The sequence below is a fragment of the Tasmannia lanceolata genome, unplaced genomic scaffold (assembly GCF_043159265.1).
Source record: "Tasmannia lanceolata isolate RefF3 unplaced genomic scaffold, GAP_Taslan_0.1 ptg000007l, whole genome shotgun sequence".
Classification (NCBI taxonomy): domain Eukaryota; kingdom Viridiplantae; phylum Streptophyta; class Magnoliopsida; order Canellales; family Winteraceae; genus Tasmannia; species Tasmannia lanceolata.
In genome coordinates, this window is record NW_027518684.1 from 17,828,124 (window position 1) to 17,848,104 (window position 19,981).

General features: G+C 41.6%; 1 protein-coding gene across 3 annotated transcripts in view; it reads left to right on the top strand.

Annotated features, from left to right (window-relative positions):
- Positions 1-19,981, top strand: part of CYL1 (alpha-N-acetylglucosaminidase family / NAGLU family) — a 74,718-nt gene that overhangs the window by 43,802 nt on the left and 10,935 nt on the right. Inside the window, exons 11-14 of one of the 3 annotated variants that reach the window (XM_077385586.1) lie at positions 6-56; positions 4,899-5,008; positions 5,551-5,653; positions 14,539-14,637. In XM_077385586.1, the coding sequence (XP_077241701.1) occupies positions 6-56; positions 4,899-5,008; positions 5,551-5,653; positions 14,539-14,637 (363 nt within the window). The remainder of the gene's footprint in view (positions 1-5; positions 57-4,898; positions 5,009-5,550; positions 5,654-14,538; positions 14,638-19,981) is intronic. The other 2 variants (XM_077385588.1, XM_077385587.1) reach the window with 2 other exon arrangements.

Below are 19,981 nucleotides of genomic sequence, written 5' to 3' on the forward strand. Positions count from 1 at the left end.
TGCAGGGATGGCTATTTTCATCAGATGCTAAGTTCTGGAAGCCACCCCAAATGAGAGTATGCTGCTACATCTCCAAAAAAGTTTCTTACGCTTACATGTATCTATAAGAAATGGAATTATTACTTCAATCTACTATATATTAGAAGAGGAATGATAGATGCAAGGTCCCTCTTTATGCAAGAGCCTGAGAAGGGCCCTTGAATAGATCCACGTCATTTTTAAAGTCGGTTGAGAAACTGAATTCGGTTGCACTGAATGACATAGATCTATTCAAGGGCCCTTCTTTAGCCCTTGCATAAAGAGGGCCCTTGCATCTATCATTCTTCATATTGGAAAGCTCCTTCACCATCTTTTAAAATCATGTACAAATATGCTTGGACATTAAATATACTTACCAAACAAGAATATATTGTGCTTTTGACCTTTTTGGTTCTGAGTATGCTAAAGGATGTAATGTTTACTATAGCTACTATTGTTGAACCCATGGAGATTGATAACATATTTTGTTTCAAAAAAGGTTAGCAGTATTTTTTTAAACCGTTTATTTCCAATTTGTGTTTCTACTTAGATTAGCAGTATTCTTTGAAACCTTATACTGCGAAAGTGGTATTTCCAGCAGGATCATGTTAATTGTGCAAATGGCACCGATGATAAAGGGGGGTAGCAGGCCTGTTATTGGTAATGATATGTTATGTGAAGTATTGTTTAATGATTCCAATCAGATGGCACTATATAAAATCCTTATAATTGTTCAAACACAAACACACGAATGCAAGTGCAAAGCTATCCCAGTACAAATAACTAGTACTTGGGTAAAAAAATACCTAAGAAGAAATTGCTCGAATGGGATAAAGAGAATCAAAATGTTTAAGATGGCACAACACTTAACATATGTTAATTCTTTGAAAGTACAAGCTTCAAGGCCTATCTAGTATAAAAATGTCATCGAACTCAATGGTGCCTTATTTGAACCAGTCCCCTTATATAGGCAAGACTTAAAGACTTGGAACAACATAAAAAACATAGGAAAATGTGACCAATTAAAGATATGCAACCTAGGAAAAATCAATAATGCATGCAGAATTGAAATACTAAATTCATTCAACCTAGGTACAATCTAGTAGTCTACAAGGCAAGGAGAAAAGTAACACATGGTTCCAATGACATTTAGAAAATGCTACTCTCATAACTGTCCATTGGACTCCCAATATATGGTCAAAGTATATTGACCATCATTATTTTCTTTACAAAAAATGCCCCTTCTTTTGGTTTCCTTTTATGATCTTTCTTTTCTCTTTTCCATTACGCCCTTTTTTTGTGTTGTAAATGAAAAAAAGTCATTCTTACGTTTAAGATGTGAACCTTCCTCATTGACTTCTATGCTTTGAACTACATCATTCCTTCTCAGTTGGAAGAAACTTAACCTTGAGTATGGTGGACCACGCCGATCACCAAGTGGAATGCAAGAGGTTTATCCTGGAAATTAGTAATCTGGCGATTTGAAATCCCCCTCGAGTCCTCGTTACCGACAATGGCCAACAGTTCAACAATGTGCGCTTCAAAAATTTCTGTGACAACCTGAACATCGACCACAAGTTGACATCAGTGGGGCACCCTCAAGCCAATGGCCAAGCCGAGGTGACAAACTGAACTCTCTTACAAGGTAATAAAAAGAGACTGGATCAAGCTCTGGGACTAGGCAGACAGAGCTACCAAGCATACTCTCGGCCTACCGGACGACCCACTGAGCTGCCACCGGCGAATCACCCTTCAACCTAGCGTTTGGCCCCGAGGCAGTAATCTCAGTCGATGTCGGGCTCCCGTCCTGCAGAATTCAAAACTTCAGCGAAGTGAACAACTGTGTAAGAATGAGAAAGGACCTCAACCTGCTTGAAGTAAGAGAGTGAGCTTGATTACGGATTGCAGCCTACCAGCAAAGGTCGCAAAGTACTACAATTACAGAATGAAGGAAAGCATCCTATCCATCGGTGACCTCGTACTCTCACGTGCCTAGGTGTCTGATCCAATTAACATCGAGAAGCTCGCTTCGAACTGGGAAGGCCCCTACCGAATCACGCAGGTTGTACGACTTGGCACCTACCTACTGGAGACCCTCAATGGAGAACCGATCCCCGGAGCATGGAACACAGAGAATCTGAGAAAATTCTATCAATGGGTCAGAAAAAAAACTTGATGTAACTTCAATTTCAGTCCATCAATAAAGTTATATTTTTCCATAAAAGAATTGTGTAACAGCTGTCCGGGTCCCAGTCTCGGTACTCTAATACCGACCCCAATAGAGCCCTTGTCTTACAAGGGGACCATCCCGGGTCGGTCAGCAGAGCTCAGAGGTGAATCCAAGGAGCAATGATTGATAGCATTAATACCGACCTGCCAGGAACCGAGGCCAAATCAGGGGATCATCCTCGATTGGTCGGTAATCTTGAATACCAACCAGCCCAGACTAAAGGCAAACCTAGGGACCACCCCCGGTGAAGCGGCTCGATCACAAAATCCGAGGGCCACCTCGGATAGATCGTCTAAAATCCTTACTACACAAACCAATTGTAGAGCCAAGGACCACCCCGAGAGATCTCTCCGAGGACGACTTATATGGCCTGCTCTAAAACCAGGAGACTGCCCTAGACGTAACCGGCATTATGCAAAGGAAATCAAGAAGAGAGGAAGACATACTATGAGTGAGCTGAAAGGATTGCGGAGAGAGAGTAGAACACCAAGATGACAGAACACACCAAAAGGGAAAAACGACCCCATTCGACCGTGCTCAAACTCTCGCAGACCAATCCGAAGCTCCCGAGCGCTCTGAAAGTGAATGCTTGCTGAAATGAGAGAAAAACCATGAGCTCTCCTCATTTTATAGACGCTCATTGCACCATCTGACAGACCAGACGTCACAACTCTTTGCCTCCCGAGCTACCAAGTGACACATGGCATGATTCCAGTAACACTTAGGAAGTCGAAACAACTCGCCATCATTATGCTGACAAGACCCTTTGAATTTCAAAGGGCCCGTCATGATTTTCCGTCACGGTTTCCCCCCACAAGTAGCGAGGCTCCCTCATAAAATCGAGAACAGCTCAGATAGGCCATATCAAGCTCGGACGCTAGCAGCTCAGTTACTTCGGTTCGGAAGTGACAAAAGCCGACCTAGAACATCCAGCTCGGAAAGACCACCAAAGGCTCCAGTCTCCAGTCCACACTCGAGGCAACAAACAACCAAATAGAACCCATAGCTGAGAGAAAGTCAACACCGAGATCTCTGCAAAAGGCCTACTCAAACAGTCAAGCCGAAGCGAGTCATTGAAGAAAACTCAAAATTCGATCCAATAGAATACCACTTGCTAGGCCGAGCCAACATCCTGTGCCAAGATGAAGTCTTAAACTAGGGTGGGACGGAAGATTAACCCCGAAGACGGACCCCGGAGATCGATCTCCAAGGAATTGAACTCACTGTGAAGGCAAGCATTGACCAAGGTCAATGAGCCAAGGTGAGAGGTCTCGACCCAGCAAGCTGACCCCATGAGGCTGACAAAGGCCACTTCCTCAGCCGGAGCAACTAGGGGTGCAACACGGGTCGATTTTTGGGAATTTGGGTTGAGCTTTACCTTAAAATCGGGTCGGGTTCGGGTTGATTCCAATTCAGTTTTTACCAAAAGCTCGACCCAACCCGACCCGACCCGACCTAAGTTGCATCCCTAGGAGTGACCCAAGGAAGTATGGGGCAACATGTTAGGGTAAAAGTCCAAACTCCAATAGGAGGCCAACACGTGGCACCAGGACTCATAGGGCCTCCCGGACAAGCAAAACAGGCAACTAAGCACAGTGGTCATTTGACATCTCTTCCAAAAGCCCTAAACTGAGCCATTAAAGTAATCTCACTGGCGGTCATGGTTTTAAATTTCGGCTGGAATTTTGACTGAAATTTCGGATTTCCACCGCGACCGATATTTAAAACCTAAATTGAAATTTAAAAATTTTAGTCGAAATTATAAGATTTTCTCTGAAATTTCCACTGAACCGAAATTTTGTTTTCGGCTGATGCTAAAACCAAAACCGAAATTTCAATCCTTGCTGGCGGCTAAGATAAACATAGAAATCAATTTCTTAGGGAAGTCGTCCAATTGCAAAGACTCCAACAATGGCAAGTTTCCTAAACTATCGAGGACTCTAAGTCTATAAAAAGGGACCAAGCTCCAAGGTACACAATCACAATTTTCACGCTTCATTCTCAGCTCTTCCTGGCTTTGCTTAGTTCTTATTCTTGGTGTGCGTCCTGACTTAAGCATTGGAGGGTCCACTGGAAGTTTGGACTCTGGCCCTCTGATGTTTTTCTCTGTGCTCACAGGCCGCATGTCACCCCTAGGAGCCGAGTTCATCGCGGGACCTCACCAGTCGGCCAGTTTGTATTTTGAAACCAACAGGGCCCATCTTAGGATGGCCATAGTGGCACTTTATGTAATTCTTCTCTTTTGCTTATATAGAAGCGTATGGGATGTGGGATTGTAGGAACAGTCTCCACGATTTCTCTTTCCTTCATCTTATCTTATGTTTTCTCCTCTCTCTCTTTCCTCTTTTCTCCTCTTTTTCTCCATACAAATTGGGTGTGCTGGTGGATCTAGCATTAAATTTAATTGCGGGGGCGGTGGGGGAAGTAAAAAAAATGCTATGAAATTACTAAATAAGCTCCTATGCAGTATCCATAGAGTATGTCTATAAACAATGATTGGATTGATAATTAATATTGAACCTAAGCATCTAAGATTGTTTTGACATCAATGATTCCTGTAATAACCTGTTGCAATTTTTCAGAATGGATCTTTGGATCTTTTTCCATCACTTCATTTTACACTTCCTTGTTTATGGTTTCGATTCTGCAGGCGCTTCTTCATTCTGTTCCATTTGGAAAAATGATAGTACTTGATTTATTTGCTGATGTCAAACCCATATGGAAACAATCTTCTCAATTCTATGGAACTCCCTATGTCTGGTAATTCACATTTTCTTGGTAATCATAGTATCTGCCATTGCAAATTGGCCTTTGGACATTAATTCCTTTTGTTAAAGTATAAAGGAATAAATAATGCCTTCTCCAACAGCTCAAGTTTTTGGAGTAACTAGTCGTTTCGCATGGTATCAGAGCCAAAGGTCCTGAGTTCAAACCTCCTTGATAGCAAAAATCCACATGCAATGGCCAAACCCAAAAGAGGGGCCACATGTGCCATGTGTAGGCCAACCCTAGAAAGAGGGGCCACACTTGAGGGGGAGTGTTAAAGTATAAATGAATAAATAATGCCTTCTCCAACTGCTTAAGCTTTTGGAGTAACTGTTACTTTTACACTTTTTAACCAAATTTTCATTCCTTCCATGAAAATTAGCAAGTTGCATTTTCAGGATGTTACTCTTTCAGTTTTACCTGCTTTCTTCGTCATTTTTTTACTTTATAGTTTTGATGCTGAATCCATCCCTAGCGGGAATAATAACATTGATATGTTATCAATTATCATTCATTAATATATAATATTGCATCAGGTGCCTCTTGCATAACTTTGGTGGAAATATTGAAATGTATGGCCTACTGGATGCAATTTCTTCTGGTCCAATTGATGCTCGTGTCAGCCAAAATTCAACCATGGTATGTTGGAACGCACATTTCCTGTGCAATAATGAACTATTGCAGGGATACACATTTTTTGGGAAGAACGGGATTATTTAATTTCAAAGTTAATGTTGTTGGGTTTGTTACTAGTGTTCTTAGATATTCTCTCATGTTCATAGAAAGCTAGAACCAGCCCATGCATTATTTTGCTGATTTTGGAGAGCATGCTTGTTATTCTATTTACTACATTATGCAACCCAAACATCGAAAAACCCACCTTTCATGGGCATATAAAATGCATTAGAGTTTAGTATTACTCAGGAGCCATAGCTGCCTTCATGTTAGAACTCAAGACTGACATTTGTTCTTTCAATATGTAACTTCCATTATTTTATTCTCAATTTCAGAGGTGGGCATATAAAATGCTTTAAAGTTTAGTATTACTCCATTGAGGAGCCATAGCTGCTTTCCTTCTACAACCCAAGACTGACGTTTGTTCTTTCAATTTGTAACTTCCATTATTTTATTCTCAATTTCATCATTTTGTGTTCTTTTTCATGCGATATATGTTCCCCCTTCTTCTATTTATCATCCGCTGTCAAGTAACGTTAAAATATACTTGTAGAAATGAGTTTTTTTTTTAATTATTATTTTTTTTTTTTGGAGAAATCCATTTAACGGTGAACTTGGTTGCATTTTCAGCTTTGTATACTGTCACTTGAAAGTCACTGTTGTGGACCTGGTCTAAAAAGTGAAACGTGCAGGATCTTCTATGTTGTGCACAGTTATCGTTTCTTTTTCATTCTTGTCACTTTTTTCCATTTTTTCCTATCACCGTGAGCATGCATTAAATTTGCCCCATTGAGTATATCATTGCGTTTCTTCCTCGAAAACTTGTAAGCTTTATTGTTTCCAACCATTTCCCCGTGTTTTTTCTTGGATTTTCAAGAGGTGTCACATGTGATTATGAATTGTTTCTTGTGTAGATGTTACCATTTCATATGTATTTTTCATTTCTTAATACAAGTGCATTTTGGGAAACCAACAGTCACCAATTTCCTTAAACCTTTTATGGAAATGTTTCCTTTTGAAAGTTTGGGTTACAGCTAATGTAATTTGAATAGTTTCGTTGTTGTTGCGATGGTGTTCTGGTAGCCAACTATCAACTGTAAGTTATTGAATAGAAGGTGCCTTTTTGACGTTGTTAGTAATGTTAGAAGGTGTATATTTGCCTAAGGGCATTTTGGTCATTGTACTTCTCTCTTCTCTCTCTCCCTCTCTCTCTCTCTCTATATATACACACACACACACACACATTAGTGAGGGGGAGCTTCTCTCCAACTCACACTTTCCTTTCATTCTTCTTTCTTTCTCTTCTCTCAACATGGTATGAGAGCCCTAAGGTTTTGATCCCCTAGGGACCAACTTTTTTCATCCTCCTTCCTCTGTCCTCCCGCCCTAATCCTAAACTTAGCCACCTATCTCCTCCACCTCGCCGCCTCTCCCTCTCCCACTCGTTGCTGTCCCTCGTCCCCTCCTCCCAAGCCCCACCTCTCAACCCTCTCGCCCCTCGTCCCTCCTCCCAAGCCCCACCCACCCTCCTCCATCCCTCGCAACTCCTCCTGAGCCCCACCTGACCCTCCTCCACCCCTCGCCCCTCCTTCCAAGCTCCACCCGACCGACCCTTCTCTCAACCCACCAGCCCTCTCCTCCCTCCTCCCTCCCTTCCACCAACACTTTTAGCTCTCACCTCCCTACAACCCTCGCCTCCCATCCCCATCCCCATCTCCTCACCTCCTCCCCTCTCCCTGCCTCCTTCCTTCCCCAACCGCCCTCTCCTCGCCTCCTCATATCCCCAACAGCCCTCGTCTCCTCCCATCTCCTCGCCACAAAGCCCTATCCTAAAACCTAACCCGACCTTTCCTAACCCTCTAAATCTTGAAACCCTAATCTAATATCTCTCTACCCTCTCTTGTTCCTCTCCCAACTCCCTTCTTGTTCCTTTCTCTATTTCAAACCCTCTCCTAAATGTCCTAAATCCTCTCCGTCATATTCCTTATATTTCTCTTCTTTCTCTGGCCAGTAGCCCTACGTCTACTTTTGCTATGTGTCTTCTTCGGAGCCGGGACATGCTGTCTGGGCCTGTCTGGTATTTTTCCCTTCGCTATTGCTCCTCTGCTGTCGTTGTGGTTGAGAGTTTCGAGAGTTTCATTCTATCTCTGTCTTCATGGATCCTCCTGTCAGCACGACTCCTGCTGTCAGCATGACTCGTCCACCTTCGGCTACGTCTTCGAGTTATTCCCCTTTTGTGGAGGCTTCTTTCCACGGGTCCAATTATCTGAATTGGCGTATGGCAGTTGAGACCTACCTCCTAGCTCGGGGTAAGGTTGATTTCATTGAGCGTGATCCTCCCTCTTCCACGGATCCCTCATATGATCGATGGCGGCAGGATGATGTCCTGATCCACACTTGCCTCTGGCAGAGCATGGCTCCTCACATCGCTGGCACGATGATGTGTCTCAAGGCAACCAAGGAAATCTGGGAGCATGTAGTTGTTCTCTATTCCGGGGTTGATAACCTCACCCGTATTTGCGATACCTATTTAGAGTGGATGGGCCCCCAGCGCGAAGATATGCCCCTAACTGCCTTCTACAGTCAGTATGTTTCCCTTTGTCAGCAGTTGGACGTATTTATGCCTTTCATAGTTGATCCGACAGTTCTTGCCAGACGTCAGCAGGAGCTCCGTGTTATTCGCTTTCTTAACGTCTTGGGCCTTGATTTTCTTTCCTTCTGACAGCAGATTATCTGCTATGATTCCATTCCCTCCCTCACGGAGGTCTACTCTTGTGCCTAGCAGTGTATCCGGAGTGGTCCCTCTCATGACCTCTATGTCAAGAGTTCTTTGCTTGCTGCATATGTTGGCGGCGATTGTTCTGGCCGAGGCAGTGGTAGCTTTGGCCATGGTCGAGGCTGCGGTGATGGCCGTGATCCTGGAGGTGGTCGTGGCAAGGTTGGGTGTGGGCGCCCTTGTTGTACTCATTGTCAGATGCTACGTCTTACATCCAGAGCTTCGTCCACTCCGCTCTGCTCCCATCACATCTGCCACCCTTCCTGATGTCTGTCCATCCTCCTTCGCCGGCACAATGGTCCATGATGTCTCTCTCCTTGTCTCCGGGGCCGACTATGATGAGCTTTGGCACTTGCGTCGGCCATGGTTTTAAATTTCGGCCGAAACGTGATGTCTCTCTCCTTGTCTCCGGGTACGATTATGATGAGCTTTTGCGCTTGCGTCAGCCATGGTTTTAAATTTCGGCCGAAATGAAACGTCTAGGCCAAAATATTTCGGTTTCGGCGACCGAAACACAATTTACATGAAGTCGTTTTTTTACAAGATTTCAGCGAAATTTCACCGAAATATTTCGGCCGAAACGGTTTCGTTTTGGCCGAAATATTTCGGTTTCGGCTGCGATCGAAACGAAATTTACATGAAGTCGATGAGTTGTTTCTTTATATGATTTCGGCAAAATTTTGGAAATTTCGCCGAAATGTCACTGAAATTTCGGTTGAAATTTTGTTTTTAGCCTTTTTACAAAATTTCCACCGAAATTTTAAATAGATTCACCGAAATGTTATAATTCCCACCGAAATTTATGAAATATTCACCAAAATAGCCAAAATTTCCACTGAGATCGCCGAAATTTACACCGAAATTTTAGGCATTTCGGTCGAAATTAAAACAAAAACGAAATCATTATCATATTTTTACATGGTGGTGACCGAAACCGAAATTTAAAACCTTGGCGTCAGCAAAGCCAGCAACAGAGTTAGCCACCTGCTACGACTTTAGCCCAGCAAGGTAGTTCTCCTGTCTCTCTCCTTACTACCTTTAGCTCCTTCTGGATTATTGATTTGGAGGCCTTGAACCACGTGACAGGTAATTCTTCTTCCCTTAGTTCGTTTAAGTCATTTCATTCTGCCTCTCATACTATTACTCTCGCCGACGGGACCACTGCTCCCATTTCTATTATTGGTGTTATTTCTCCACATTTTGGCCTTATCTTGTCATCAGTTCTTTGTGTTCCGAAGTCTCCGTTTAATTTACTTTATGTTAGCCAAATCACCAAAAGTCTTAACTGCTCCGTCTCTTTTTTTCCTTATTGTGCCTTTTAGGATCTCTCGACTAGGCAGATGATTGGTTCGGGCTGTGTGTTGGATGGTCTCTATCTCCTTGATTGTGGTTCCTCACGTGCCATTTTGCATAGTTCTGTCTATGCCTATCAATGGCATTGCTGCCTTGGCCATCCCTCCATTCCGAGACTTCAACAGACGCCCATTGTTTCTGGCTCGGTGCAGTCATTTCAGTGCGAGTCTTGTGAACTTGGAAAGCACCATCGTGTGTCCTTTCCATCTAGAGTTGTTAGTCGGGTCTCAAGTCCTTTTGATTTAGTCATTCGGATGTATGGGGTCCTTCACGATCATTTCACTTTTTTGATGTAAATATTTTATCATCTATGTCGATGATTTCTCACGTATGACATGGTTATTTCTTCTTAAAGACCGTTCTGAGGTCTTTCATGCTTTTCGCACTTTTTCATTATGAGATTACTACCCAATATAATTGCACTCTTAAATGTTTGCGAACTAATAATGCTAGAGAGTACTTTTCTTCATCTAATGCTTTTCAGGATTTCTTATCTACTTATGGCATAGTGCATCGGTCCTCTTTTGCATACACCTCTCAACAAAGTGGTGTAGCAGAGAGAAAATTGAGGTATTTACTTGATATGGCCCGCACTCTTCTCTTTCAAATGTGGGTCCCTAAAGCCCTATTGGGGCGATGCCATCATTACCTCATATTTCTTGGCTAATCGACTTTTTCCCACGGTTTTAGATGATAAATCCCCCTTCTCCGTCCTTTATCCTTAGCGTGATCCATTTCTTCACTCCACAGGTCTTTGATTGTGTTTGTTTTGTTCATAATCTCACCCCTGGCTGGATAAATTAGACGCTAGGGCGTAGCGATGTACCCAGAAAGGTCAGCCATGTTAAAGTCTTCGATTACGCATGTTATTTGTTTCCGTCGATGTCACCTTCTTTGAGTCCGGCTCCTTCTTTACTACTCCCACTGAGAGTAGTCAAGTTGTGCTCGCCTTGCAGGTCCCTCTTCCTCTCCCTGTTCAACCTGACCCTATTTAGTCCACTTCCATAGCATTGCATGTGACCTTGGCTCCTCCTACTACTCCTCTAAAGGTCTATCAACGGTGTTTGAGGCCAGATGTCCATCACAATACGCCCGAGGCACCTGCCTTCTCAGCCGAAGATATTAGCTCCTCCTTCTCAGGTGCCTCTCCTTCCCTCTTCTGATGGTCCTGTCAATTCTCCTATTGCTTCTTGCACTCGTTCTTGTACCACTGCTCATCCAATTTCTCATTTTATGTCATATGATCATCTCACCCGTCTGTTTCGTATTTTTGCCTCTTCCTTTTTCTTCAGTCTATTTGCTTTGGTCTGTGCCAGAGGGCCTCGATCATCTAGGTTGACGTGCTACTATGGATATTGAGATGGACGCTCTTCAGGCCAATCATACTTGGGATTTGATCCCTCTCCCTCATGGTGTTCAGCCCGTTTGCTATCGTTGGATCTTTGCCATCAAATACTTGTCAGATGGGACAGTTGAGCGCCTTAAGGTGCGCTTGGTTGCCTAGGGTTATACACAGACATTTGGGGTTGACTATGGTTCAGGGATTGATTTCCCTGCCCGTCAACCGGGGATGGCCCTTATATCATCTCGATATCAAGAATGCCTTTCTGTATGGGGACCTCACTGAGGAGGTGTACATGGAGCAGCCTCCTGCGTATGTTGCTCTGGGGGTGATTTCATCCTAAGTTTGCTGATTTCACAAGTCCATATATGGTCTCAAACAATCTCCTAGAGCATGGTTTGGGAGATTCAGTGATGCTGTTATCGATCTGGCATGATGAAGCAATGCGTAGTTAACCATTCAATGTTTAGTCATCGGTCTGATGCTTGTTATGTTCTTCTCATCGTCTATGTGGATGACATTATCATTACAGGGAGTGACACAGTGGACATACAAAAATTGAAGGCCTTCCTGCAAAAAAAAATTTCCACCATAGATCTAGGGCGTCTAAGATATTTTCTGGGGATTGAGGTAGCTTACTCTCTCAATGGTCTCTCCCTTTCGTAAGGGGAATATGTGCTAGATCTATTGGATGAGACATGTACTCTGGGTATGAAACCGGTTACTCTTCCCATGGACCCGAATATCAAGCTACTTCCATATGAGGGAGAGTTGTTAGATGATCCTAGTAGGTACAGGCGGTTGGTTGGAAAACTTATATACCTCACAGTTACTGATCCGGATATTTCATTTGCAGTAAAGGTTGTTAGCCAGTCCATGAGTTCACCACGTACCTTCCACTGGGCAGCAGTGATTTAGATCCTTCGCTTCTTGAAAAGCATGCCAGGGAAAGGCCTGCTGTTCAAGAGACATGGTGTAACGACTCGGATTTGGGGCAAATTTTTAGACATGATTTTTTTTTCAAAAATCCCAACATCCGAATCGTTACCCCAAAAAGGGAAACAACAACAAAAAAATTCTATTCCATTAACAGAATGTCTATTACATGATTTATCTCAACCCCAAAAGAAACCCTATGAGTGCTCTCTCCCATCCCATGTGCCACTTAAATTTGCTCATCGACGAAGGCTCCTTCACCTTCCTCACCTACAAGGTCTGGAAAATAATCTAAGTTAATAGCAAGGTCATGTGACTGGCTCATGCAATAAGAGTGATAAAAATGTAAATTGCATTATAGTAGTGGTTCTTATGGTATTCACGTGATAAGAAGGAAACAACAAAAATCTCAAGATAAATGATCAGGATATGGAATACCGTGAAATATGTGAGTATCAACTGATAACTAAATATGATGACAACATGTAACAAGTAAAATAGACACAAGGATAAAGATGCTACCAATAAATCATCTTTTATAAATATATGAAAGTCCCATCTAATGCATCATATGTATATACTCGGTGAAGATCATCACAAACCGTAGTCTGTGGCTATCTAAAACCATATACATATACAGACATCTCATACCTTAATATGAGGCAACAAAGGTTCCCGCGTATATCTCATATGGCCTAAAAATTAAAAATCCTAAGTAGGCACTTCTAACCGCAGATTTTCTCAACAGTTCAAGGATACATGTTCTAAGATATGAGAATAGTCATATGAAACAAAACTACAATAACAAAATCATTAATGTAACCATTATTACAAGAGTCAGTCATCACTGCCTTATAGTTTGAGTGTAGAATGAGACGTGAAGCTCTATGTACCAATCGGAAAGGAACTCGAAGACGAAAATTTAAAACGAAAAAACACCAATTCTTCTTCTCCTTTTCTTCTCTGTTCCTTTTCTTTTCTTCTTTTTTTTTTCTTCTCTCTTGGTTTACACAAGTAGGGTTGTGAAAGCCCATATTTTGAATTTTTAATAGCTAATGAGTTTTGTGCTTAAATTGAGTTTCCCAATTAGATTTAATGTTAAAAGTTAGTTTCCTAATTTAAGTCTTCCACAATTAGCAAGAGTCCATTTTTATTAAAACTCCCTAAGGGTGTACTTATCAAATTTAACAACTAAACTAAAGTTTTAAATAAAAATAAAAACCCAAAAGTTGCCTAATAAGACAAAACTCGTAACTATGCCCATTCCTAACAAAAAAAATGTCATAACTTGGTCAAATCACTTCCGAATCGCTAAATCTTGGATCCGTTGGATAGGTATTCGAAATACCCATCTACCGGGACCAAAATCATGTCGAACGGACAAGATTTGATGCTCCAAAAATTGGTTATACTAAAAAAAACGAAAATACGCTTTTGTGATTTTTGGTCTGGGGATCTACGGTCCAGATTTAATTAAGGTTATTAACTTTCTAGGCTTGTGTGGGGCCAAGTCTTTACACATGGACATGAGAAGTTGGAAGGATTTTGTGATGCAAACTGGGCAGGATCTCCAGCAAATAGGAGATCCACAACTGGGTACTGTACCTTCGTTGGGGGTAATTTAGTGTCGTGGCGAAGCAAAAGGCAAGACCTAGTATCCAAATCAAGTCCAGAAGCCGAATACCAAGCCATGTCACAAAGAAGTGGAGAGCTCATCTTGTTGCGCTCTCTTCTATTAGAAATTGGTTTCTCTTCCTCATACCCAGCTCTCCTACATTGCGACAATAAGGCTGCTATCTACAAGAATAAATAACACCTTCTCCAACAGCTTAAGCTTTTGGAGTAACTGGTTGCTTCACATGGTATCAGAGCAAAGGTACTGAGTTCAAACCTCCTTGATGTCAAAAATCCACATGCAATGGTCAACCCAAAAGTGGGGCTACATGTGCCACGTGTAGGCCAACCCAAAGAAAGAGGCGCCACACGTGAGGGGGGAGTGTTAAAGTATACAAGCGTAAATAACACCTTCTCCAACAACTTAAGCTATTTGAATAGCTGGTTGTTTCACACTACCAACCCAGTTTTTCATGAGCAGACCAAGCATATTGAAGTGGGTTGTTACTTCATTTGTCAAAGAATTCGAAAGGACGAGATAAGCACAACTTTCACTCGATCAGTGGAACAACTAGCTGATGTATTTACTAAAGCATTGAGCGATATTCTCTCCAACTCACACTTTCCTCTCATTGTTCTATCTTTCTCTACTCTCAACAAGTAACTTACGTCAAGACATATAGTATTTCATCATAATAAAAGTATATAATCTGCAAATGCTATTAGTTCTAAAGTTGAATTTATTAATAATCATAAAATTGCAATTCTTAATTTGTTTATTGGTAAAATGATTTGCATATGGTTTTCTCTTGTACTTCTTTCCTGTAGGTTGGCGTTGGCATGTGCATGGAAGGAATAGAACATAATCCAGTTGTCTATGACCTAATGTCTGAAATGGCATTTCGTAGTAAAAAAGTTCAAGTTGAGGTAATCTCAACTTGTTTGCTTCTGGATTTTTAAATGTAAAATGTTCAAGAATTTTTTTATATATGCAAAATGTATTGAATAACCCTAAATAGTGTGTATTTTTTTCCCAGTGGGTAATCTAGAACATTATATTTATCCTTTCGTTGTGACTTTTTGGCATAGCGGTGGTTAGGAAATATTAACTTGGCCATTCAAAAAAACAGAAGGAAATATTAACTTAGGACTGCTGATTTTAATCACAGCTCTAGGGATAAGGGATAACTCGGGGGGTCTAAAGTGTAGTCAAGAAGTCATGGTGTAAAGGAAAAAGGGACATGTTTCTTAAGGGTCTGGGAATCGATTAAGTATAGTGTTGGGATGGATTGGAGGGGCTGTTGGGATGGCTAGGAGGGACTGCTGTGGTGTTTCGACGCACTGTTGGTACTGTTAAGAGGGATTGGTGGGACTGTTGAAGAGATTGTTTGGAGTCTGTGGAAGGGATTGGTGGGGCTGTTGAGATGGAACTGTTGTACTGGGAATGTTAGAACTGTGAGAGGGGACAGGTTTATGTTGGCATATTGGGTAGGAAATGAGGTTCGGGTGGCCGATTGGTTGGAAGGGGTTGATGATAATTGGTAAGGGGTTTTAGGACTGCATGTATGGGGTTTAGGACTGTTCTTGTAGTTATAACAGATCAAGAAAGGGGACTGGTGTTATGGTTTTTAATGGGATTTGTAGGACAGTTGGGCTGATCAATGGGATGTGGATTGGTTTTTTGGCTGTTGACTTAAAATAGAGGCTGTGTATAGGGTTTAGGAGTAGGAAAAATGATCTATGACTGTTTCTTGGATTTGTGGACAGATCAAGAAGAGACTTAAGGAATCAAGGTGGGCTTTCGGTGTGAAAAATAGGAAAAATCGGTTGGGAAAATAAAAAATGATGGGAGCAAGGATGGTGATCGGCTGTGTTGCAGGTGATGGTAGACTGTTTTCTTGAGAATAAATAATGCCTTCTCCAACAGCTTAAGCTTTGGAGTAACTGGTTGTTTCACATGGTATCAGAGCAAAGGTCCTGAGTTCAAACCTCCTTGATGTCAAAAATCCAAATGCCATTGCCAACCCAAAAGTGGGGCCACATGTGCCACGTGTAGGCCAACCCAAAGAAAGAGGGGCTACACGTGAGGGGGAGTGTTAAAGTACAAAAGAATAAATAATGCCTTCTCCAGCAGCTTAAGCTTTGGAGTAACTGGTTGTTTCACATAACCAAAGAAGAGAGAGGAAGAAGAAGACCAAGAACCACTCTAGGATTCGTAGGAATCACTCCTAGGGACAAGAGCATTATACTCCAAGAGCACAAGAGGCTGTAAGTCTGAAATCTTATTCAATATATGTATCTAAGGGGTGGGTGCAAAGGCCTTACATATATATAGGCAAATCAACCCCACGACCACGTGAGTGTGGGAGCACTAATTTCACTACCTCTCGAAAACATATAAACCAATAACAACTTGCCACTTAGAAAAGAAACTAAACATGGACTCTTGGTATGCTAAACTTGGACTCTTTCTCACTTACGACATGGACTCTTAATCATTTAATACAGACTCTTTTTCGACATTCCAACACAACAAGGAGTTAAAATAAACTCCACAAGACAATAGGACTCTAATGCCTCGAAATAAGTCTTTCCTTCTTGTTGCAAGTATATGTGTGTAGGGATTGCGCCTCTAGCTCAATGGCCAAGGCTGTGTTCTTCATCGTGGAGGTCGGAGGTTCAATCCCATCTTACCTACCTAAAAAAAAGGGTATGTGTGACCTCTTGGTTCACGTAAATGAGTTGAGTGTATTAGAAGATAAAAGATTTAACTACTTTCACAACTAGGAAGAAGGAAAATGCCCCATTATATGGGGAATCTACCACGTGGACTCACTTCATTTTTATGCCAAATCAAGATTGGATCTTTGGATTTTAGTCCTTGGTATCTCTTTTGGTATATTTTTAGGGGTTGTTTTCGATTCCTACCATCTCTCCCCAGCTGAAAAGAACTCTGAAGAACAAAGAGGCCATGCATTAGGAACTTATTTTCAGGGGTTGTTTTCGATTCCTACCATCTCTCCTCATCTCGCCGAGAAGTATTAAAACTTATGTATTAGGAACTTATTTTCTTCACAATCTTGTATTGACCAAAACTATGTGAATTTAGATTCTTAAAAGCGCCTTTAGAAAAATGTTCCTGTAGAATCCGCACCATCACCATTTCACTTGTTGATAATACCATTGGGAACCGAGATGATAATATTGATACCCTTTTTTAGTACAAGAATAACCTAGGAAAGCATACCTTGTTGCTTGACGTGACAACTTCTCATTATCTGGACTTAAATTCTAAACAAAGCAAATACAACCAAAGATACGAGGATACATATTAAACAATGACAAGTTTGGAAACAGAATAGAGTGAGTAATCTAATTGTTCAGGACAGATGATGGCATTCAATTGATAAGGTATCACTTGAAGAGTATGCCATTCGGCCATTCCTCATTCGTTGTTCTGGAACATACATCTTAATCAAGATTAGTGCAACTTCAATCAAATGTTTGTTTTTGCACTCAGCTACTCTATTTTGTTGTGGGGTATTGACACAATATGACTGATGAATCATGTCATTTTAGGCTTAATAATCTTGTAAATCAGTTTTCATAAAATCTTAAGCATTATCAAATCTCAAACTGCTAATAAGTGTCCCAACTTGGACTTCTATTTCCTTACGAAAAAATTGAAAATAGAGAGAAGCCTAGGACAATCTTTCATGTCATTCAAGAATATTCATCAATGACTGTAGCAAAGTACGAATGACCTAATAAACTCTTATGTCTCGCAAGACCCCAAATATCACTATGGGCTACTTCAAAAGGACTAGGCTTACGACTCTCGACTCTAGAACGAAACGGCACTCTATGATGTAGAAGGAAATGACACTCTATGGTGCTTTCCAACTTTACAAGCCTCACGTTCATGCTGAGTCAGACTTTAGTGACAGAACTAACTTTAACCTTTGTGGAGAATGGTGGCCCAAACGAACATGCCACCAAGTTGCAAACACACTAGCGTTGAGAGCAGCATCACCAGATTGAGGATCAATATCCTGATACTATTAGCCATCGACCTCACACCTGCCACCAATCATCCTCTTTGTCTTTGAGGTCTTGGAAAACAGAATAAGGTGCAAAGTCACTAAAATTGAAGATATTTAGTTATTTTTTAGCCAGAATTTGCGCAAATACACAGCTAGAAACCATTACACAAGCAAGGCAATCATCCATTTACGTTTAACAACATCAAACACCTAGTGACATGCACGATCACGCTCACGCATGTCTGGAACAGTAAGGTTCATTCTTAATAAGAGATTTCACATGTTTTAAGAGTTGATGATCATGTTATTTATATACTTTTCTACTTATTAATGGAATGACACTATTATTTCTTGGATGGGTGCGCCACAAGAAATCAAACTTCGGACTTCTGTCCTAACTTTGTTCCCCATGTAAGAAACATGTTTGTTAAAATCGACACGCTTCAGTGGAAGCTTAAAAACTTGTCTTGTGGGAGTTGACTCTCAAGGATAGTTACGAGGTTAGTCACATTGCTATTAAGTTTTTATAAGGTTTGCCATTTTTCTATGGATGATATTATCTTCAGAACACGAATTCTCATTATGGGAGTCGGTAAAACTGGCTGAAGTTTTCTTTATGAACTCCTCAAATATCAGCCAAAGCCTCTCAAACCATAGCCAAACAGTACACAAAAAAGCAACCTACTATTTAAAACTCCAGGCCTCAAGGAATGATTAAAAGCAATGGATAAGCATACACCCGCTAAGCTGCCTCTCTTGTTAGTTACTGATTTCAAGACTTGCATTAATACTGTAATTGGAAAAAAAAATGACCAACATATCCCAAATTTAGAGTAAATGACTCTTGTTCTTGAATAATGAGACTATTCTACACCCGGCAACGCTTTTGTCTGAACTAAAACATGTTTGTACTATTCGCCAGAACTTGTAAATATGTGGATTCCTTTATCTGCTGGTTCTATTATGCTAAATTTGATAGGTGAAATTAAGGTAACTGGATTGTATGCTGTATGAAGGTATTTTCCACTTTCTTGTGCTATGTTTTGTGACTTTCTTGGGGTCTTCCGCTGCTATATCATTTTTGCCAATGACAGTTGCGGATTAAGGATATTTTCTTTTGATTAATTAATTGTGCACCTCTACATTCTTGAAAGATTGAATTTTATATTCTTCTCCTCCAATGCTTCTTATATTCGGAAAAGAACAAATCCTTTGGCTAATGAGCTGACCAATTGATATGTATCGGACTTAACTATTTTGTTTGGGGGACCTTTATTTGTTTTTTTATAAGCAAGTGGCTTTTTTCTTCCCTGATAGGTTACTGTCAGTATGTTCTCTTCCATACATGTTTTTTCCTGGCAATAAGAGAAGTTTCAAAAAGCACACGATGAAGAGGTTTTCACGAGCTTCTATCCTCGCCGGAAGCTGGAAGCGTCTCTTGTTGGTGGCTCTCGGATGGGTCGCCTCTGGCTTGTAGGTTCTCTGAGTTGGAAGTTAGCAGAGTGGGATCCCGCGGTCGGAAAGTTTCTCCGGTGGTCGTGGGGGTGGTGTTTGACTCTCTTTCTCGGCGTGTCTCTTCCACTTCAGCCATTAGCTCTGCCCATTCTGATTCGGTTACTGAAGTTTCTGTGGCTGAGTCTTCTTCATCGTATACATCAGGTTCATCGAGCTCCTCTTCAGTGTCTCCGATAGTTTCTTCGGAATCGTCCTCTGTTTCTGAGTCTTCACTGGTCTCAGAGTCGGATTCCGGTGGGTTTACAGTTATCAGTGGACGGCACATTTTCTGGTTTTTTAGGGGTAGGTGGATATCTTCTGAAAACAAAGAAGGATGATCAAGGGTGGGGGATCAGAGTCTGTGCCCGGAAGGTTCAGAGGGGTATCTTCTAGTGTGGCAACAGGCCCTAATAGGATTCCCCTAGGAGGGTTTTTTGCAGAAAACTCTTGGGCGGTGGTGAAGAACAAATGGTCAAAACGGGTTACTAGGATTTCCAGTCGTCGATCGGAGGGCGGATTGGGTGATTGGAGATGTTGAAGATGTGGTTTTAGGAATTTTCAAAGAAGGAACTGTTGTTGGGAGTGTAAGAAAATATGGTCCAACATGGATTATAATTTTCCTCCTTTCCAGGTTTGGGCTGCTCAGGAAGGAGGTCGGAAAATGGAGGCCAAGAAGGAGGAGGTAATTCGGGCAGAAGAACCCCTACTATCGAGAACACTTCCTTTTGAGCCTC